The sequence below is a fragment of the Lynx rufus genome, unplaced genomic scaffold, assembly GCF_022079265.1.
Source record: "Lynx rufus isolate CCGP_SWC_20201006 ecotype Redwood Valley unplaced genomic scaffold, mLynRuf1.p SCAF_3, whole genome shotgun sequence".
NCBI lineage: Eukaryota > Metazoa > Chordata > Mammalia > Carnivora > Felidae > Lynx > Lynx rufus.
This window is the reverse complement of record NW_025814845.1, coordinates 170,028,924-170,051,216: the sequence shown is the minus strand read 5'-3', so window position 1 is coordinate 170,051,216 and position 22,293 is coordinate 170,028,924. Positions and strand designations below refer to the sequence as shown.

The window sequence follows — 22,293 nt, the reverse complement described above, 5'->3', positions numbered from 1 at the left end:
AGAGAGAGAGGGAGACACAGAATCAGAAGCAGGCTCCAGGTTCCGAGCCATCAGCCCAGAGCCCGACGCGGGGCTCGAACTCAAGGACCGCGAGATCGTAACCTGAGCTGAAGTCGGACGCTCAACCAACTGAGCCACCCAGGCGCCCCTCACTTTGGATTTTCAAACAAGCACGTATAGAAACCTCTCCTTAGAAACCAAATCACTTGTAGGCAGAGAAATATCTGTGTGCCTACCTGCAAGCACGAGTATGCATGTATTTGTGTTATGTTAACAACGGAAGGTAGGGCTATTTGTCTTTCAATGTTCTTTTTGCTTTGCTATGTTTTCTGCTGCTACTTTTTTTTTTTTCTTTTTAACCTGTATTACTTTTACAGAAAGAAGGAAAAAACTCGACCTGACTGTCTGAAGGACGGAGTGACAGGAATGTGCGCTTTAGGGAAAGGAGAGAAAAACAAGAAAACTGTTTGCATCTGGAAATGATAGGGGCGCCTGGGTGGCTCAGTCGGTGAAGTGTCCCACTTCAGCTCAGGTCATGATCTCACAGTTCAAGAGTTCGAGCCCTGTGTCGGGCTCTGTGCTGACAGCTCAGAGCCTGGAGCCTGCTTCAGATGCTATGTCTCTCTCTCTCTCTCTCTCTGCCCCTCCCCGACTTGTGTTCTGTCTCTCCCTCTTTCTCTCTCAAAAATAAATATTTTAAAAAGTAAAAAAAATGATTAGACCTTTAAAAAAAAAAACAGTAAGAAAATGATAAAATTTGAAGTGACGTTTTCCAAAATGCAACAGTTCTCTTGCTGTGGCTGAGAATTTGAGGAATAATGATGTGAGTAGCCATGCTTACCTGAAGTTCAAAGCTTGTCTGATCCATGAAGAACTTTGTGAGAACCTCAGTAAACTGATTTATAGCACGAAGGAAAACCCTGAGGGAGAAAACACCAGATAAAGAAAGCCCCTTTCTGTCTTTAAAACATTTCCCATCTATGTTAAAAACCAAAGCAAACCAAACTTGGGCTCTGCAGCATAAGACCTTTACATCTATTGAGGTCATCAGAAACCGACGACAGAGCAGTCTGGAGATGGCACTGTTCAGTTTCTAGAATGGTCTACGAGATCCACTGGGGGCTGCTCCACAATGTAGCCACTTAGGGGTAGAGCTGAGATGATTAACCAGGTCTCCTGAGCCTCAGACAGGGCTCTTGCACTCTACTGTGACACCTGTCTTTCCAAGTCTGGTGATACCGATGCGATTTTTTTTCTTTAATCTGTACATAGCTGGGAAGGGTTTTTCTAAGAGTTAACAGCTCTTAGAATGATTTACTTTATTTAGTTCTTTAAAAAAATTCTGAAATCTTAATATTATATGTATAATATATAATTCTGAAATCTTATTATACATATATATATAAATAAAATTCTGAAACTATGGAAAAAATATATATATATGCAGTTTTTTTGCTTCCATTCCATTGTGGTCCAACAACTGGAAAGCACTGGCTTAAGGTCTGCCTTGAAAGAGAGGGTTTCTGGTCTTAAGAAGTTTGCCACTTGGTGGGGGTCACCTGAGACCTGTGAACAGAACCATGACCCAACAAAGAACACGGAAAATTCTGTGGAGGGGGTGTCAAAGAGTTACGGGGAAATCAAAAGGAAGAGGACGCGACATCCAGGTTGGAAAGGTTTCCTTTGGAGATGGCATTTGAGAAGGACCTTGAGGAACGGGTGGCAGGTTGACAGCCAAAGGTCATGCGGAAGGCGCTGGAGGTGGAAGCAGCCGCCCAACGGAAAGCACGGCACATGTTTGGGGACCAGAGAGAGGCCAGTTCGGTTGGAGCGCAGGTTGTGCTACCGAGGGAAATCGTGGAAGACAAGGCTAGAAAAGCAGGGCGGACCAGGTTGCAGAGGCCCTGAATGTCATGATGATGAGGGCGGTGCAGAGCCACCAAGGGGCACCGGGGGAGAGCCGAGGATGACAGGAGTTGGGCAATGAGGGGACCACACCTGAGCAGAGAGCCTCAGGTGAGAAGTGAGCAAAGAATCGGCAATCCAGAAACAGGGGGCTTCTTGCTCTACAGAGCATGGATGGGCCGCAGAGATTTAATAGCACTCTATGGGAGGGCCCATACCTGGTCAAGAAAGCCAAGTAATTCAGAGTCAAGTGACTCAGGCCCTGCCCTGGGGCTGTCTTACCTGCTCTGTGTCATATTCATGACCATCCAGTCTTTGGCGTAGACATTCTTTCCAATCAGATCCTTGAACATGATAAAAGTTTCCATGAGGAAATCCTGCAGAGAACAAAGGAGCAGTTGTGGAAAAAGTGACTGGAGGGAGCTCCCCATCAGAACACAATGGCCCTAGCCCGAAATTACAGCCTACCTTTTTAATGAGGTTTTTAGGGATCTGACAAGGACAAAACAGTTGTCCACATTTTATAACTGATAAAACTGAGGCCTGTGAAAAAAGTGAAAGACTTAAGGCCGTAGAAACTAGGAAGTGGGAGAGCGGGGAAGAGAACTTGGGGTTTTGGGCCCCAACTTTAGATCCATAATGCCTTAGTCCTCTCCTGCCAAGCGTCGATGGAACAGATCTACCGCACTTAGAATGAATTTACCAACAATGGTGAGACTGCTGATAACTCTTGAGTCCAATCCTCCTTTATTATTATTAGAACAGAACAAAACCGCTATAAATAAAAAGCACAGTCAGGATTCTTCCTATTCCAGGAATGTTCCCATGGGTAGCTTGGGGGGGAAGGGTCCTAAAGGGCCCTTAAAAAGAGATGGCAGCCACGCCCTGCAATGATGGTAATGACTAATCACGAAAGAACACAGAGCACGATGTCTGAAAAAGAGCTCTTCTACTCAAAGGCGGGGGGGGGGGGTGCTGGGAGCAAAACTCAGCTTAGGAATAGAACGACTCGAGCTAAAATTCAAAGCTAAAAAGTTTTGCAAGCTTTGTATTTATTAGTTGGTTAAATTTAGATATTTTCCACTCGGATTCCTGAGATGAGAATCCGGGCCAATTCCTCCGGCGCCAACCGCACAGTTGTATCTTCTGAGTTACATCACGCAGCAGGACGCACGCAGTGGTGGGGAAGCAGGCGGCCTGGCCTCCACTTGTAAGGATGTTCCTCCGGGACGGTGGGCAGGGTGGCTAACTTCCGGCCACACAGCACAGGAGGGGGAAAGGTTCTGGCTCTGAGGTCTGGGCTACCCTTGAACCTTCCTTTGGCTCAACGGAGAGTCAAACTTTTCTATCCTCGGTTCTCAAATCATAGATATATTTCCTGAGTTTTAAAATTCATCATACATTTGGGGCGCCTGGGTGGCTTGGTCGGTTGAGCGTCCGACTTCGGCTCAGGTCATGATCTTGCGGTCCGTGAGTTCGAGCCCCGCGTCGGGCTCTGTGCTGACAGCTCAGAGCCTGGAGCCTGTTTCAGATTCTGTGTCTCTCTCTCTCTGACCCTCCCCCATTCATGCTCTGTCTCTCTGTGTCTCAAAAATAAATAAACGTTAAAAAAAAATTTTTTTAAATAAAAAATAAAATAAAATAAAATTCATCATACATTAAAAAAAATTTTTTTTAAGGTTTATTTATTTTGAGAGAGAGAGAGAGAGAGAGAGAGAGAGAGACAGAGTGTGAGTGGGCGAGGTGTGGAGACAGACAGAGAGGGAGACACAGAATCCGAAGCAGGCTCCAGGCTCTGAGCGGTCAGCACAGAGCCCGACGCGGGGCTCGAACTCATGAACTGTGAGATCATGACCTGAGCCGAAGTCGGACGCTCAACCGACTGAGCCACCCAGGTGCCCCTCTTCATCATACATTTTAAGTGTGCCCACAACGCATTAGTCTATTAACTCTTTCTCTCAAATCAGTATGAATTCATGGTGTGTGAAGAAAGGATTAAGTTTAAATGCCAGTCATCCACTTCTTATAAAACAAAAAATTTTTAGGGGTACGTGGGTGGCTCAGTCGGTTGAGTATTCAACTTCGGCTCAGGTCACGATCTCATAGTTTGTGAGTTTGAGCCCCACATTGGGCTTGCCGCTGTCAGCGTAGCTTTGGATCTTCTCTCCCCCACCCCGCCCCCCACCCTTCCACCCCGCCCCCCACCCTTGCCCACCTCTCTGTGCCTCTTCCCCACTTGTGCTCTTTCAAAAATAAATAAATCTTAAAAAAAATTTTTTTTATTTTAATTTTTCATTTCAGAGAGAGAGAGCGAGCACACAGGGGAGGTGGGGCAGAGGGAAGGAGGGCGAGAAGGAGGGGGAGGAAGGGAGAGAAAGAGAGAGAAAGAGAGAGAGAGAGAGAGACAGAGACAGAGAGAATCTTAAGCAGGCTCCACGCTCAGCGGGGAGCTGGATGTGGGGCTCGATCTTGTGACTGAAAGATCATTGGATGCTCAACCAACTGAGCCACCCAAGATGTCCCCAGTTACCCACTTCCGATGCTGATTCTACATTCAACTCTTGGTAATCTAAATTAATTGTAAACAGTGACAGTATAATATAATAAAGACAATTCATAGATTATCCCAGATCTCACTTTATCTCCCATTTCCCAAACTCTTCCAAGTGATTTCCTCAGAAGGTAGCAGGAGGAAGGGAAAGGAGAGTCCCTTGGACATCAAAAGGCCCTAGCTGTCCCTTGCAGGCTTACCCCTGATGACTATAGTTTTCTCATGGGGATAAGAATCCTCTTTTAGTTAAACGACACAGAGGGAAGAGCTTACCATTGTTCTAGAAAACACAAGGCAAACCTGTTCTTTGGCCTACTTAATAGCACCAAATTGTCAAGAGTCTGAATTTACTAGAACTTCCCTTGTTCTACCTGCTTTCTGAGGGAAATTTTTAGCGTCACTAAACTATTTTTATGTCAACTTTATCTTACATGACAATAATAATAATAAAGTCACTTTTATAGCTAGTCCTCATAGTCATTAACTACCTGCCAAGCACAAAGCTAGGTAATTCCCAGGTGTGGACTCAATCAGTGCTCCTTTACATTAACCCTCGACATAGGTACTAGCTTTACAGATGAAGAAACCGAGCTTTAGTGACATTTAATAGCTGGCCCAAAATTTCATAGAAGGAAGTAAAATAGCCAGAATTCAAACCCAGATTTGGATGCTCTAAAGCCTGTGTTGTTTTTCGTTTTTGTTTTTTTTCATGTTTGTTTATTTTTGAGAGATGGAGAGACCGAGCGGGAGCGGGAGAGGGGCAGAGAGAGAGAGAGGGAGACACAGAATCCGGGGCAGGCTCCGGGCTCCGAGCTGTCGGCACAGAGCCCGACGCGGGACTCAAACTCACGAACCGTGGGATCGTGACCTGAGCCGCAGTTGGACACTTGACTGACTGAGCCACACCCCTAAAGCCTGTGTTCTTTTTTTTTTTTTTAATTTTTTTTTTTTCAACGTTTATTTATTTTTGGGACAGAGAGAGACAGAGCATGAACGGGGGAGGGGCAAAGAGAGAGGGAGACACAGAATCGGAAACAGGCTCCAGGCTCTGAGCCATTAGCCCAGAGCCTGACGCGGGGCTCGAACTCACAGACCGCGAGATCGTGACCTGGCTGAAGTCGGACGCTTAACCGACTGCGCCACCCAGGCGCCCCAAGCCTGTGTTCTTAAACCCACTACACCATCTGCCTCCATCGTTCCCCTGCCCTCCTCTCGTCCTAACTCCCTCGCACTTGGTCTCTGCAGCCACACCTGCCTAACGCTATGGGCCCCTGTACGCTATGGGCTGCCTGGCAGAGTATGGCCTAAGAGGAGGCTCATGGAAGCCTCCAGATTAAGTGACATAGTTTATCCCTGAATCTACTACTCCTGCTACTGCACCGCACTTTCTGTGCAGTTCCTTGTGTGGTTTTCCATCGTGCGGGCCTCACAGGAAGGAAGTGGATTGGCCGAGAATGAGCTAGATATCGTTGGGTGCACGGACCACATACTACGAGTATAACAGAGACAGAGAGTAGACAACGTAGAGCCTAGACTACAGCACTGATCGTGAGAGACTGGCCGCCGCAAGGACGTGGGCAAAGGGACACTGGGTTACTGACCCCGCCGTGTCCAGCCCACCGCTTTACAAGATTAAGGCGACACGTTCAGGGATGTTTGAACGGCCACTAACAATTGCCTCCAGGGAAGGACCCTGGGGAAGCAGCCACCTTCGGTGGCCTGCTAAACAGTCATCGCGAGAACGGTTTTCTCGCTGAAAACAAAAGAGAATGGAATGTTTTCAGCTTAGGATACCTTGTGGACATTCTAAGGGGCAAGTATTCCCTCTTCTTGTCTCCCTTTCCAGCAAGTACTGGAAATGATGGCAGCAGGCACATCACAGACACAGTGCTGTGCACGTCTTTGCCTCCTAGAATCCTTCCCAGGGCGTGACCGCTGTCCCTGAAGATGAGGTACTCCTCTCTTCTGAGAGCAAAAAGGATCTTTTACATGTTTCTAGATAAGGGTTCTCTCCAAATCCAAGAGACTTGGGAGGCTGAGTGAGGGCTTCCTGGGACATGTTTTGTAGTCTCCAGAACCTATCACAGACAGAAAGTGAGAATCCACCCTTTCCTTTCTGTCATCGCCGTGGACAGACATGCAGCACTGGAGGTAGGTGGGAAGGGAATCACACGCTCAGTGTGGGTTATCGTCCGGGTGTGCGTGCGCCGAATATAAGAAGTCTTAAAGTTACCAGGCCCCGAGGAAGACAACTTACAATGATGTCTTGTCTGGTTTTGAAAGTGCCGATATAGTGGCTGTAGTGGCTGTCGTCCATTTGCTGCAGAATCGCAATCATACAGGCCACAAACCCCCCCTGGAAGGAGAGAAGAAACACAAATCCAGAAGCCTTAGGCCACCGACTGGCAGAACAAGACCCGTGCGCACGTACTTTGGTTTTCGCCACCCAGTTACCGGAAAACAGGGACCCTACCAAACTGGCAACATTCTGCGCCCTGACGGTCTACAAGGCACACGCTTTGCTGTTGCGGCTGAAAATGATCTCCTTCCAGGTTTCAGTTAAGGAATGTGGAGGGCTTTACTCATCCCTTTACTAGTATGGCTTGTAGAGAGACCTGTAGGTCGATGGACACTGACTCTAAGATCTCAGCTAGATGACGAGTTACAATACAAACAACCTGGGGACCCTGGGTTGCTTTTTGAGACAGAGAGAGTTGTAGTCCATTCAGAAACGTGTGAAATGGCACAAATCTGACTGTGGAGGGATGCAAGGAGGAAAAAGAGATCGTAAAACTGAGAGTGGATGAGCAGAGAGGGAAATGAATGCTCCCTGTCTTTCCAGCTCCAGAATCTTTCAGTTACTTCTGGCATGTTATGCACGTGTGATTATGGACGTGCTAGGGAGAAAGGGACTGAACAGCTTAATATTTTTATCAATTTATATGTATATTTAAATTTTTTTTAACATTTGTTCATTTTTGAAGGACAGAGAGAGACAGAGCATGAACAGGGAAGGGTCAGAGAGAGAGGGAGACACAGAATCAGAAGCAGGCTCCAGGTTCCGAGCCATCAGCCCAGAGCCCGACGTGGGGCTCGAACTCACCAGCCGTGAGATCATGACTTGAGCCGAAGTCGGAGACTCAACCGACTGAGCCACCCAGGGGCCCCATACTATAGTTTTTTAAAGTATAGACTAATTTATGTTTTCTTCTAGCTGCTTTAGTGTTTACTTTTTGTTACACTGACCTTTCATTCCATCTGATGTTGATTTTTTTTGGTTATAGCATGAAAGAAAGGCAAATTTTTTTCCACGTTGTTCATAGATTTTCCAAATAACATTTATTAAAAATCTCCACTTTCCTAGAACGGGAACCCTCTTGCACTGTTGGTGGGAATGTAAATTGGTGCAGCCACTCTGGAAAACAGTGTGGAGGTTCCTCAAAAAAATTAAAAATAGATCTACCCTATGACCCAGCAATAGCACTGCTAGGAATTTACCCAAGGGAGACAGGACTGCTGATGCATAGGGGCACTTGTACCCCAATGTTTGTAGCAGCACTCACAACGATAGCCAAATTATGGAAAGAGCCTAAATGTCCATCAACTGATGAATGGATACAGAAATTGTGGTTTATATACACAATGGAGTACTACGTGGCAATGAGGAAGAATGAAATATGGCCCTTTGCAGCAACGTGGACGGAACAGGAGAGTGTGATGCTAAGTGAAATAAGCCATACAGAGAAAGACAGATACTATATGGTTTCACTCTTATGCGGATCCTGAGAAACGTAACAGAAACCCATGGGGGAGGGGAAGGGAAAAAAAAAAAAAAAGAGGTTAGAATGGAAGAGAGCCAAAGCATAAGAGACTCTTAAAAACTGAGAACAAACTGAGGGTTGATGGGGGGTGGGAGGGCGGGGAGGGTGGGTGGTGGGTATTGAGGAGGGCACCTGTTGGGATGAGCACAGGGTGTTGTACGGAAACCGATTTGACAATAAATTTCATATATTGAGAAAATAAATAAGTAATTTAAAAAATTCAAAAAAATAAATAAAAAATAAAAAACTTTGAATTCATGGTCAAAAAAAAAAATCTCCACTTTCCTTATTAAGAAATAACAGAATTGTCATATAATCTCAAGTCTCCTTTTAAATGCTCTCAGTTTTGTTCTGTTGGTGTATGTACTCTATTCCATGAGTCCAACACTATTTTTATTGTAGCATTATGTTTTCAAATCTGACAGCACAGTCCCCTCCACTCTTACTTCTATGTGGCTCTTCATTTACGTGTGTCTTGTATTTATTTACTTTTTAAAAAGTTTTTACTTATTTATTCATATGACGTGGGGCTCAAACTCATGGCCCCGAGATGCAGAGTTGTATACTCTTCTGACTGAGCCAGCCAGGCGCCCCATCTGGTTTTATTTCCACTCTCATATTTTTGCAACTAAATTAAATGAGATTCTTCCTTTATAATCCCTCAATAGGTACCATTGTTATAAGAAAGGCCGCTGAATATTATCTGTTTATTCTGAAACCGGTTAGTTTAAGAAGTTGTTTGTGACTTCTGTTAAAACTTTGTGAAGGTTGCCGGGTTTCTTAGAAATAGCAAGAGCGGAAGAGATGAACAACACAGTTATCAAACTGCCTTTCTTTATATGTTCTTCACATATGTGGCAGCAATGGCGTGGCAAGAACAATTAATTACCAATTAATACCTTAGTGCAAGACCTGGATCCTGTTTCGGATCGCCTTGAGTCTTAATCTTAGCAGGCACGTCTCTGTATCCCTATTTGGACCAGCTCTGTCGCCAAAGCTGAAGCTTACAAGGGACATCGTAAGGTTTCTGCCTTGGCCACTGCTTCTGCCTGAAAGGCCCCTCCCCACACCTTCACACTCCCCTCCCCCCCCCCCCCCCCCCCGCCGCGTTCTCCAAGTCTTTGTTTAAATTTTCCCTTCTCAGGAAAATCTTACACGTTTTTTAAGTTTATTTATTGATTTTGAGAGAGACAGAGACAGGGCAAGCGGGGGAGGGGCAGAGAGTGAGGGGGAGAGAGAGAGAATCCCAGCAGTGCCCGCACTGCCCGTGAAGAACCCGGGGCAGGGCTCAAACTCATGAAACAGAGAGATCATGACCTGAGCCTATATATCAAGGGTTGGACATTCAACCGGCTGAGCCACCCAGGAGCTCCTCAGGCAGGTTTCTTAAGCTCTCTCTGCAAATGTTTCCTGATTTGAAAAATGGAGCTAATGATAGAACCACCCTGTAGGAGGTGTGTGAGGTTTCAGTGACACGTAAAGTGCTTAAAATAACTTCTGGCAGGTAAAAAAACAAAACAAACAAACAAAAAAAAAAACAACAAAAAAAACTAGCTGAAGTGGCACCTGGGTGGCTCCGTCGGTGAAGCGTCTGACTTCAGCTCAGGTCGTGATCTCACTGGTCGTGAGTTCGAGCCCCGTGTTCCGCTCTGTGCTGACAGCTCGGAGCCTGGAGCCTGCTTCGGATTCTGTGCCTCCCTCTCTCTCTCTGCCCCTCCCCCACTCACTCGGTCTCTCAAAAATAAATAAATGTTAAAAACTTGAAAAAAAAAAACAGCTAATGACCACTTCTATTAATTATCACTACAGCGGGAAGTACTAAATAGTGTTACTATTATCACCCCGATAAGGGTCGATCCAGACGGCGCATGCACATCACATACTGAGAATCAGAACACAACTACTTGCGATAACAGAGGAAGCACTGAACGCAGCCACCAACACCCTTCATCGCCTGCTCACCAAGGTTTAGGTTTTCCTTAAATGAAATATTAAACAAATATTCAAAGAGTATGAGCTCAAATGGGGGCTGAGTTTGCCTACCCAGGGTGCTCACTGATTCAGTATCTGCTGGAACGTATTGCAACAGGCTCTGTCTCATCGCTGATATGAGCATCGTTCCTCTAGAACGGACCTGCACTGTCGGGTTTACAGGGTCGCCAACAATGCTCCCCCCATTACCCTCCCTTCTCCCCCACCCCTGCTGGATCATTTTCCCTCAAGAGAAAAATCAGTGTTGCAATCAAGATCCGCTGGCGGTTAGAAACAAGGTCACCCGACGGGGAGGGCTGTGAGGTTCTAGAGCCCCCCCCCCCCCCCAGTTTCCTCAGGGCACACGGCATGCAGGCACAGCCTGTGACCCGTGAGAGGGGTCTGTGGGAATCCGGCCCCAAGACACTGGTCCGGAAGACCCCCCAAGGGCAGGTGGGACACTGAGAAGCAGCAGCGGTGGCGGGTCCCCTGTAGCGACACTCACGATCTGCGGAGACTGGCGGCTCATCCCTATCACGGTCCTGTTGATCCTTCTCAGCAGCCGTTCCATGATCAGCTGGACGTGCATCGCCGTGGGACCCTGAGGGGGAAACACGGGAATCGACACCAACTTCTTCCGACTCAGCTTCACTTCTCCCGCAAAGAACCTTGGACAAGTGAGTTTTCTCTTTAAATCTCATTCCGGCTCTTCCCTGCAAAGTAATCTCTTGTTCGAAAAGGGAAAAAGAATCTATCTCACAGAATGATAAGGACACTGCTACTCAGGAATCCGTTGAAAATGATCGGGTGTCACATTTCAAAGATGAGCCTCGGGAGGCAGGGGAAGGACGCCCCCCAAACAGCCCAGATCGTCCGCGCACTCTAAGATCAAGGGGGCTACCAACTCCACGTGGTTCTGGGAGGAAAACCCCTGGCATGAGATCTCAGTCCTGACACTGAGCACATCGGGTAGCCCAGGACAACGAGGCACATGCATGGGAAGTAAAAGGCAAAAATTCAAAGTTCTTGCCACCTTCTGTGTAGGAGGAAAAACACTAAGAAATTCAAGTCAAGGAGACTGCTATTGACCGAATGTTTGTGTTCAGAAGTCATACGCTAGGGTTGGGGCGCCTGGCTGGCTCAGTTGATTAAGTGTCTGACTCTCGATTCTGGCTCAGGTCGTGATCTACAGTTTGTGAGTTCAAGCCCTGCATCAGGCTCTGCGCGGACAGTGCGGAGGCTGCTTGGGATTCTCTCTCTTCCTCTCTCTGTCCTTTCTCTCCCCCTCAAATAAATAAATACTTTATTAAAACGAAACAAAACAAAAAAGCCATATGTTGGGGGTGCCTGGGCGGCTCAGTCAATAGAGCATGTGACTCTTGATCTCAGGGTCGTGAGTTCAAGCCTCACGTTGGGCACAGAGATTACTTAAAAAAAATTTTTTTTTGTTTGTTTTAATTAAAACAACCCACAAAAGTCATATGCTGGTGCTCTAAACCCTCATGTGATGGTACATAGACATGGGCTTTGGGGAGGCAAGTATGACCGGAAGGCATGGCCCTGATCTTGTAAGGAGAGACACCAGACAGATTGTTTTTTCTCTCTCCACACACACTGAGGAAAGGCCGTGTGAGGACAGAGAGCAAGGAGCTGTTTTCACGCCAGGAGGGGGGGCCCTCCCCAGGAACCCTACCGCACCGGCCCCCTGACTTTGGACTTGCCATCTCCAGAACCATGAGAAATAAATGTCTGTTGGTCGAGCCCCCGTCTGTGGTGTTTTGGCAGAAGGAGTAGACTCACCCAGGGACACAGTACTTTGATTCTGTCACATGTGACTCTGGGCAATCATTTACCTTTGCTGAACTTCCGTGTTCCCGCACGGAAGAAAAAAAAGAACAGATCCCTTACAGGCGTTAGGTGGGCTGGTGGGCACAGCAAACAGCACCTCACAGACACGTGTTCTTACTTTTCCTTTCTTCTTTTTTTGTGATTTGATGTTCTACTCATTCGGCTCTACCTTAGCAATATTCAGCTTGTCTTTACAGAGCCTTTATCCTCGTGATAGATATTGCGAAACTCCCGGCTATTGCTTCAAATAGCCAAATCACTGCGATAGATAGTTTTATTAAAATACCAATTATTCCTAGCGTCCCTTTCATACCTCCCTTCTCTGCTTCTTTGTTTGTATTATATATTCACTTGCTTCCCATTTCTTTGAATGAAAATGATCCGGAAAACCTCCCTCTCTCTTGAAACTGCTTTCTCCTCTATTTATGTAACGAGACCACACCACAGACCCAGCTCGGTGTGTTGAGTCCCGTGCCAGCCACGGGTGGAGGTCGGAAAAGGAATCGGACGTTCTCTGATCAGGAGAGCTGGGGCCTAAAGATAAATGAGCAAAACGTACGGATCCTCGTAGAAGGTCCGCTCTGCTCAACTGCCGATCACATGGAATCCTTGTAAAATAACACAAATAAATAAACACGTAGAAGGTCAGCTCCTCGAGGGCCGGCTACTCGCTTTTCTCGTTCACTGCTGCACGCTTACTTACATCCATCACAGTGCCCGGAGCACGGGAGCTGTTTAAGACGTGCCTGTGACCTGAATCACAACTGCAGGGCTTTACACAAGATGTAAGGAGGGCATGAAGGGATGTAGCGGAGTGGGGGACTTTGGGCAGGGCTGCCCCGGGAAAACCGCATGGGGTGTTACTACAGCTGGACTTTGAAGCATATGGACAGTTTGCAGATCTAGCTTCGGGACAAGAGGAATCCTGGATGACTAAAAAAAAAGGCAGAGGAATACATGTCAGTAATTAGAACCTGGAATTAACTGAGGAGACGAGAAGGTATGGGAAGACAGATACAGTTAGTTTGTACGTGTTTGTACAATTACGTACAAACGTGTATAAACGATGGTGGGGGATAAAACCATATCATCGTCACCAAAAAAAAAAAAAAAAAAAAAAAGATTGAATTTACTACTTTAACAGAACTCTAAGATCAATAATTGTGAACACTTTTCCTCATTACAGGGAACCTTATCAGGAAGACCAAAAAAAAAAAAAAATCTTTTTTTTCAAGTCAATTAAATCAGCACAAGATGTAAATATATTCAAGTCATTTCCAAAGAGTCCTTCTACATGATAAGAAGGCAGGTAAAGATACTGCATTAAAAAAACAAAACAGGGGCGCCTGGGTGGCACAGTCGGTTAAGCGTCCGACTTCAGCTAGGTCACGATCTCGCGGTCTGTGAGTTCGAGCCCCGCGTCAGGCTCTGGGCTGATGGCTCAGAGCCTGGAGCCTGTTTCCGATTCTGTGTCTCCTTCTCTCTCTGCCCCTCCCCCGTTCATGCTCTGTCTCTCTCTGTCCCAAAAATAAATAAACGTTAAAAAAAAAAAATTTAAAAAAAAAAAAAAAAAACAAAACAAGGGGTACCTGGGTCGCTCACTTGGTTAAGCAACCGACTCTTGCTTTCAGCTCAGGTCATGATCTGAAGGGGATTGAGCCCCGCACACAGAGTGTGGAGCCTGCTTGAGATTCTCTCTCTCTCCCTCTCCTTCTGCCCCTCTCCCACTTGCTCTAAGTAAATAAATAAACTCTAAAAAACAAACAAACAAAAAACCCCAAAACAACAAAAACAAACAAACAAAAAACTGGGTTAGAAGTGAAAGAGATCAAGAGGTCTAAGAGGTCATCTGGAACCATCCCTTACATGTTATGGAGCAGGAAATTGACGTGCCTGCAGATTTGCCTAAAGATAAAGAGCTACACGTGCGGGGCACCTGGGTGGTTCAGTTGGTTAAGTGTCAGCCAGACTTCAGCTCAGGTCATGATCTCACAGTGCATGAGTTCAAGCCCTGCATTGGGTTCTGTGCTGACAGCTCAGAACTTGGAGCCTGCTTGAGATTGTGTCTCCCCCTCTTTCTCTGCCCCTCCCTGGCTCATACTCTGTCTCTCTCTCTCACACACAAATAAACGAACGAACGAAAGAGAGAGAGAAAACTACATGTGCTGACGCTGAAACCAGAAAAGCAGCAGCCTGATTCCCATGTTTCCAATCAACTCGGGATCATATAGATACACTTCTGGAAAACTGGAGCTCTGCCTAAACCAAAGCCCCTAGTACACTCACTGTTGCCAACTACAGCTTTGGGCTTCCTTTCGGTATTTTGATGACTGAGTCATAAAAGTTACTTTTTGAAAATATTATTATCATGATACGGTTGGTCACATTATTTATGTGTTGTAAAATCCCTGGTTAGGAATCCAATACCCAATCACAAAATTCCTTGGGGAAACCTATTGTGTTTTATGTGGTTTCTAGAAACACATTTAAGAACAAAGGAGGAGGAGCGTGACCTATAATTAGTATCAGATAAATAGTACAAACAGCGAGGTGGGTTGAGGGTGGGGTTAGGCAGAGAAGGCAAGGGCGTCTTCCAGGACCTCTGTGGCTGCGGCGTGAATTAGCAGAAATGCAGGCGTGCCCGTGGCCATCCTGGGGTTGACTTTGAAAGGCGAACTAAGAATTCAGCTACGGGAAGAGGGACAGAGTGTTCTTCAATTCCTTCAGCAGAACCGAACCTAAAGATATTGGTAAGAGGATGGGCTTCGGCAAAGTCAAGAGCGTTTTCCCTGCTCTATAGGAACACTGGTGCCACGTGGCCATCGCGGGGGGTGGCGAGTAAGGTTTGTGCTCAACCAAACACACTCTGCTAACTTCTGCGGCCTCTTAGAGGAGGCCATGGCTGGGCTATGGGCTGTGCTATCTCTAGAACATGGTAAATCCAGGCAGATGCAGCCCCAGGGTTTCGGGGAGTAGGGATGCCTAGGTCACAGAGGAGACGCGAGAGAAGAAAGCACACTGTGGCCGCAAGGCCCCAAAAAGGAAGGATCAGTGTGAGGACATAAAACTGAGAATGGCTCAGAAGCTCAGGAATGTCTACAATACTCCTGGAGGGCCGAGGTTTCTGCTTAAAACATCTGAACAGGGGTCCGGTTCTTCGAAGTCCCCTCGGGGATCTCCACCGGCGACGAGCCTGGAGAAGCAGTGGCAGCTGGCGCGAGCAGTAAGCGGACTCTCCCGGACCTCGGTGTGCGGAGAAGGCTCTAGCAAGCAGCAGCCTCTCCGATCACCCCCAAACCAGCCGCAGCCTGCCCCAGTAGCCAGGCTTCTAAGCCCCCTGGGTGGGGCCCTCAGATAGGGAAGGCCGTGAAGCCCTTCTTGCCCTGGGGAAGGGACCAGCCTGTGCTGTGGTGTGCATCGGGTGACGGTGACGATTCAACTCACCACATCCTTCCTGTCCAGCACTTCCAGGATGTTGCTCAGAAGCTGCGAGCTGGCCTCATGGTCGGGCTTGCTGGAGTTGTCATCTAACTGGCCGCTGAGCTGGTCGATCAGCAGTGGCAGCAGGACATCTCTGCACTCTGGGAGGGAAGATGCACGCGGCTCACGGGCTGCGGCGGCACCCCCTGCACTGCCCAGCTTCTTGCCTGCAACTCCCTGACCCCGCCCCCTCCCCCCACTACAGCCGCAGCCCGACCTCTTGGCTCCGCCCAGTGGGGGTTTGATCCCCGCAGGCAGCAGCATGAAACTTCAGTCCCGGGTAACTTGATTTTTATTTGTTGATGTTTTTTATTTTTTATTTGCTCTGAGGAGGGGGAGGGGCAGGGAGAGAGGGAGAGAGAGAGAATCCCAGGCAGGCTCCGCGTTCGGCACACAGCCTGGCGCAGGACTCCATCCCACAACCGTGAGATCGTGACCTGGGCCGAAATCAAGAGTCCGGACGCCCAAGCGACTGAGCCACTCAGGCTCCGCAAGTCCCGTGACGTGATTTTAAAAGCCAAGAAAATTACACCTGTCACCGGTACCTGTGCGAAAACGTTTGAAGTATTCAACAATTTCTTTAGCTTTAATAAAAAAAAAATGCCAGCTTGTTCGTTGAATGCTGAGTCGTATGAAATGAAAAACTTAAGCAAGTTATACTTAATGTTCGAAAGCTTCCACCTAATGGAGAGAATCTGCTCTAAAATTCATATAAATACTGAGTGAGCTTGACTAGTACCTCTCAATGTGTTTTGAGGACATTCGGATCATGTTTTTGCAGGCGCATGCACTTCACAAAATAAGCGCTTATCTTTCTATGATGTCTTTCTTCTGGGATCTTCACTACTATAAAACATTTTTATGATGAGGCCAGAGATCCTGGCCACAAACGGAAATAACTGTTAACAGTGAGATTACTTCCTCTAACTAGCACCACGCGGCGCATGCTTGCAAAACACCCCATCCTTCTCACATCTCATTTATCCTTTCTGCACGCTTAGCGGCACGGGCGGCGCGGCATGTTAAGATGTTTCATGACATCACATTTTCTACTTAAGAGCATTCACCAGCTTTGCGCACACTTCCAACGGTGTCCTTGCGACAGCTGGAACCTCTAAGCAGAAATCCACAGGGTCGGGAAGTGTCACAGCCGAAAGGGGCTGCTGATATGATACAGCATGGTATGCTATATGATATAGCTGATATGATATATCAGAGGTATATGATATAGCTGATATGATATAGCATCTTCCTTCCATGGAGATGGATGCTGACTCATAGGAGGCTCCTCGTGTGGCCCAAGTTACATAACTAGCCCCGGGGCGAGGCCAGGAGGCCTTCCACCGATAACCCACTCCCCTTTCCCTATTTCTGAGGAGTTCTGCGGGTCCTCAGACCCTCCAGGCAACACATGCAACATGGGCTCACCCTCTGGGAGCCCCTGACCTGGGAGTAGTTCCCACAGCTGTCCCTGTTTTGCAAGTCTTGGGTTTTGGGAAAGACCAGCTACTGGACCTCTTCCTCCTCTCAGCTTTGGGACAGGAGCACAGTCATTTAAACTCGGTGGCTGCGCTGCCTTCCCTCTACTCACCAAATGAAGAGTATTTCATCCATGTGAGAGTTTTCTCTCCTCCGTGCCCTCTGCCTTTCCAGTCGTATGCTGGTGATCTGGCTCCCCAACTAACAGCCCTCCCCACCGCACCCCACCCCACCCCCAAACCCGTAACTCACAGTGCTTGCCAATTTCTGTGGTATAAATACTTCTACCGTGGTCCATTTTCAGCTCCTCACGTGACATGACAGCACGCAGTTGAGAGAGATCACCTAATATGCTCTCCTGAGCTGGGACAGATGGCCCCAGCACACCCCTGCACTACCGACCCGTGGCTTTCCAGAATACACAGTAAGTACAGGTCGAAGAAGACATATTTGTTTAAAAAGACTATCTTTCTACTTGCCTGCAACTTTCTGGGGGGTCCATTTTTAGGACAAAGCGCTCTAATTAATGAAATACTGGATTGTTCTCATTAAAAAATGCATGATTCTGGGGGGCGCCTGGGTGCCTCAGTGGGTGAAGCATTAGGTCACGGTCTCGTGGCTTGAGTTCGAGCCCTGCTTCGGGAGAGCTCCAGCCCCACCTTGGGGGAGAATGAACCCTGCTTCTCTCTCTCTCTCTCCCTCCGCCTCTCACTCACGTGCGTGCACCCTCTCTGTCTCAAAAAAAAAAAAAATTAAATTAAATTAAAAATGCATGATTCTGTTCTTTAAGATACTCTTGGAAATACTGAACTGACTTCGTCTTCTTAAAACCGGTTTCTCCGGAGGTCCCTAAGTCCTAAAATTCTACTGGCAAGGACATCATTGACATTGAAAAAAAAAAAAAAGATTTGGCTGAAGCAGCAGCAAGCCTGGGGTTTTGGTAAGCAGTAGTTGTTGGCGAAGACGTACCCGACTGCCGAAAAAGATTGCTCTCCACTATCTTGGTCATGCAGTTAAGTTTCTGGCGAACTAACTGGTTGTCAGGAATGCTCTGAATGAACTTGCAGAAGAGCATGCTGCAAAAGAAACCCCAGAGGTTGGTATTTTCCCTCCGTCATGCTCAAGTTATCATTACACAGTTCCCCTCTACTCTGAGATTTGGGCATGGAGAGTCTGACCTGGAAATCTCTCCCAGACACCCTGAGAGTCTGTCTCTTGGAAGTAAAGGCGAGACTGTATTCCGTGAGGGCTACAGCGCTCAGCCTCAGGGCTGCCTCCGTGTAAACTGTCAGAGGGCGGTCACATCTATCCTGGCTTTGCGGACGTGCCTTAACACTCCTTCTGCACAATCCTATTCCGGCTGACTTCGCTCCGGTGTCGCTCACCATCTGACTTAGCCGGGATACTTAGGTATGGGGCTGGAAGCGTATCATTATGTGCTTTCTTCTGTAGTTAATTTCATGTCTGCGCGTCTTGATTCCCCCAGAGAAAGTGCAAATCTCTCCCAGGGGCAGGCTTTGTGTCTCCTTTTAGATCTTCCACAGCAATGGAGCGCCAAAAGGGGTCAGAAGAATACGAGAACGCGTAAGCAGCCCTGGCCCCAGCCAAGCGGGGAGCTGCTTCTCTGGTAAAGTCCACAAACAAATGTGTTTTGCTATTTACCTGAGCTCAACAGGATCGAACACAAGTTTGACGTCATTAATTATGCTGGGAAGGTACTTCAGAGCTGCTCCCTGTAAGAAAAAGGTACCAAAAGGCAAATTCAGTTGCCAAGCAGGATGAATACAGGATGTACTAGTTAACCCCAGGAAGAAAAGGCTTGGCTCAACATAGGGAACTGGAAACGGATGATCTTGCACTGGAGAAGAGAGCTCAGTGTTGTTAGATGTGATCTCCTAAAATCTTTTTCCTTAAAAGTCAGGTGCCGGGGCGCCTGGGTGACGCAGTCGGTTAAGCGGCCGACTTCAGCCAGGTCACGATCTTGCGGTCCGTGAGTTCGAGCCCCGCGTCAGGCTCTGGGCTGATGGCTCAGAGCCTGGAGGCTGTTTCCGATTCTGTGTCTCCCTCTCTCTCTGCCCCTCCCCCGTTCATGCTCTGTCTCTCTCTGTCCCAAAAATAAATAAACGTTAAAAAAAAAAATTAAAAAAAAAAAAAAAGTCAGGTGCCATGGCTTTTTTTTTTTCTTCTTCATTACCAACAGGCACTATTTGGAACTCATTTTTCTATCTAAGGAGGTAGTTAAAATCTTGACGTCTCCCTCACAAAGTGGCCATAAACAACAAAGAAGAAATAATAAAGCTCAGATCTGAATCCTCAGAGATTGCCTATTTTACATTAAACAATTGATAACGATGAATATGATGGTGACTTTTGGCTTCTGGGAAGAATGGGGGAACTTAGAATAAAACCTGTTGCCTGTAACATCAGGATCCACGGGCTGAATTCACAGGGGACACAAAAGCCATTCACAGGACGTCTAAAAGGATAGTCTTTTTTTTTTTTTTTAAGTTTTATTTATTTATGTATTTTGAGAGAGAGACAGAGACAGAGACAGTGTGAGCGGGGGAGGAGGTGGGGAGGAGAGAGAGAGAGACAGGGGGAGAGAGAGAGAATCCCAAGCAGGCTCTGCAATGTCAGTGCAGAGCCCGACGCGGGGCTCGAACCCATGAAACCATGAGATCATGACCTGAGCCGAAACTGAGAGTCGGACGCTTAACCGACTGAGCCACCCAGGAGGATGGTCTGTCTTTGGCAAACTGCCATTTGAGAATATATTTGAGAACACAAATGTACATAAAAGTTAACACACAGGCTTTTCCCTTAACAGCTTTCTTTAGTCATACTAAAATTCACTAGCTTTCCACGAATTAGGATTCACTTTGTTTCTCTCCCACCATGGCCCAGTCTGTGTTGTCACCGAGCATCCTCAGCAACAGCACTGAAAGGGGCACCCGTGCTACACCACACTGACCTTGATCTTGACAGCTTCCTCCAGAGGCCTGTCCATCAGCGTATTGAAAGCGAAAAACAACTGGCGGATTGAATTATTGAATTCGTCTCCATCTTCGCTTTGGCCATAAAATCTTAACAAGGGAAAGAGAAAAGCAGTCAGGTTTCCGTCTTTAAAAAGACATGTTCAAAAAGATCTGTTGCCTCAGCAACGCTGGCGGTCCATGCGTCTTCCCCCTTGATAATCCACTTTCCACCCAGGAGATGAGAGGATCCCTGGAAACGTAAGCCAGATTTTACTGCTTCTCCGACTGAAACCCTTCGACGGTTTCCCATTCCACTTGGGAGGAAATCCAAGCTCCTGACCACAGCTTACCCGGCCCTTCCTCGTTTGTCCTTAGCCTGCCACTCCCCATTTTCACTCCCATTTTAGTTCCCCTTGCTCCAGCAACACTGGCCTCTCCTGACTCCTCACACAGGCCCCATAGGACCCTGGCCTTAGCAGTTCCCGCTCCTGCATGCCTCTTCCTGCCCAGGCCGCCTCTCCCGGTTCAGTCTCAACCCAAACACCAACCCCTGGAGAGATCTCCCTCCCTCCCCGGTTGTCATCTCACCAGCCCCTCCCGTCAGCCCTTACCTATCCGAATTTATCTTACGCTGCCTTTCTTCGATCTGCCTCCCTGGCTTCCGCACAACCCACAAGCACTGTCAGAGCGGGAGCCTTGTTTCATCCCCTGCTAGATCTCCAACACCCAGAGCAACACTTGGCACCTTATGTGCCAGCACTTAAAAAAAGGGGGGGCTGGGGCGCCTGGGTGGCGCAGTCGGTTAAGCGTCCGACTTCAGCCAGGTCACAATCTCACGGTCCGTGAGTTCGAGCCCCGCGTCAGGCTCTGGGCTGACGGCTCAGAGCCTGGAGCCTGTTTCGGATTCTGTGTTTCCCTCTCTCTCTGCCCCTCCCCCGTTCATGCTCTGTCTCTCTCTGTCCCAAAAATAAATAAACATTGAAAAAAAAATTTAAAAAAAGGGGGGGCTAATACAAGACCGAGGGATGAAGATGGAGTTCTCAGTGCCCTACGGTGGGCAATTTACAGTTTTAATTCTCCCCAGGTGTCTCCCCAATGGAGGTAAACTTCAGCCCGGAAGTGAGCTCAGAAGAGGAACGTAAGCTCTGATGAGGGCAAACAGGGTGGGAGGTGGGGGTGTGGTGACATTTCTTTTGCAGCTCCTGGACAGGGCCAGTAAACTGATGTGTCTATCAGATCTAAGCAGCCAGAGAATGTAGATTTCTAGGCTCTCTTTCTCAGATCAAGTTCTTCCTTAATGAGAAAAAATCAGGGGGGTGGAGGGGAACAACTATAAACAGGTGCTCAGGGACTAAGTTCAACACAGCAACTCCCTTAGTTAATTTCATGGGTTACTTGACCACACTAATCTTGGCTTTTCCACTGTTCTCTTCCTACATGATGTTGAAAAGGATGGTTTAGATGTGCTGCAACACTGTCAGTCAGGGGTGGCACCCTAGTGAATCATCAGTGGAAAAAATTTCTCAATTTCATAAATTACGGTTTTCTTTCTATGGTTTTATGCTGATTTTCGTTGCTGGACATCAGAGTTCCCTGCACAAACTTTCCGATAAGGGAATGCTCCCTCAGTGGGACACTCCAGGCCCTAACTGAATTTGTGGAAATTTAACATAATTGCAAAATACAAGGAACTAGCTATAAAGGAAGCCTGTCTGATGAGAGAGAGAGAGAGAGAGACTAAATAGATTGTGTATAATCCTGGGTTTGGGTAAACCCTGCTCTCTTCTGCTAGGGAAGGAGGAACTGTCTCTCACCCAGCTGAACTTTTAAGTCATTAAGCGTTTTTAAAAAGTATAAAAATGTACAAAACCACTGTAGAAACTTTAAAAAGGCAGAGAGAATAAAAACAGCCTGCTTACAACCCTCTTACCTACAATTTTATTCCTACTAAAATTTTAATTTCCGAAGCTATTAAATTTTTGAAATGGGATCATATTGCACTTAGGTCTTATGCCTTAGTTTTATTATTTAAGAACACCGTTATCTTTCCTCATTAACATTTTTTAAAGGGCTGAATATACATATTTTATCATTCATCTTTGTTCACTACCTGATGGATTTCTTTCCATCAGATAAATTCTTAGATGGGCTATTAGTGACCAACGTGGTATTTTCTTTTGCTTTTTGTGGTTTTTGTTTTGTTTTTGCTTTTCATTCATGGTGCCACATTTCTGCCCTTAATAAATTTACATTCCTATCGGCA

At 47.1% G+C, this 22,293-nt stretch overlaps 1 protein-coding gene across 11 annotated transcripts in view; it reads right to left on the bottom strand.

Annotated features, from left to right (window-relative positions):
• DOCK5 (dedicator of cytokinesis 5) overlaps nucleotides 1-22,293 on the bottom strand; it is a 223,269-nt gene that overhangs the window by 57,279 nt on the left and 143,697 nt on the right. For all 11 annotated transcript variants that reach the window (XM_047090919.1, XM_047090925.1, XM_047090926.1 and 8 more), the window contains 8 exons: nucleotides 20,027-20,138; nucleotides 18,718-18,788; nucleotides 18,025-18,131; nucleotides 15,541-15,677; nucleotides 10,754-10,849; nucleotides 6,714-6,812; nucleotides 2,188-2,282; nucleotides 842-920 (listed from right to left, as the gene is read on the bottom strand). In XM_047090919.1, coding sequence (XP_046946875.1) covers nucleotides 842-920; nucleotides 2,188-2,282; nucleotides 6,714-6,812; nucleotides 10,754-10,849; nucleotides 15,541-15,677; nucleotides 18,025-18,131; nucleotides 18,718-18,788; nucleotides 20,027-20,138 — 796 coding nt within the window. The remainder of the gene's footprint in view (nucleotides 1-841; nucleotides 921-2,187; nucleotides 2,283-6,713; nucleotides 6,813-10,753; nucleotides 10,850-15,540; nucleotides 15,678-18,024; nucleotides 18,132-18,717; nucleotides 18,789-20,026; nucleotides 20,139-22,293) is intronic.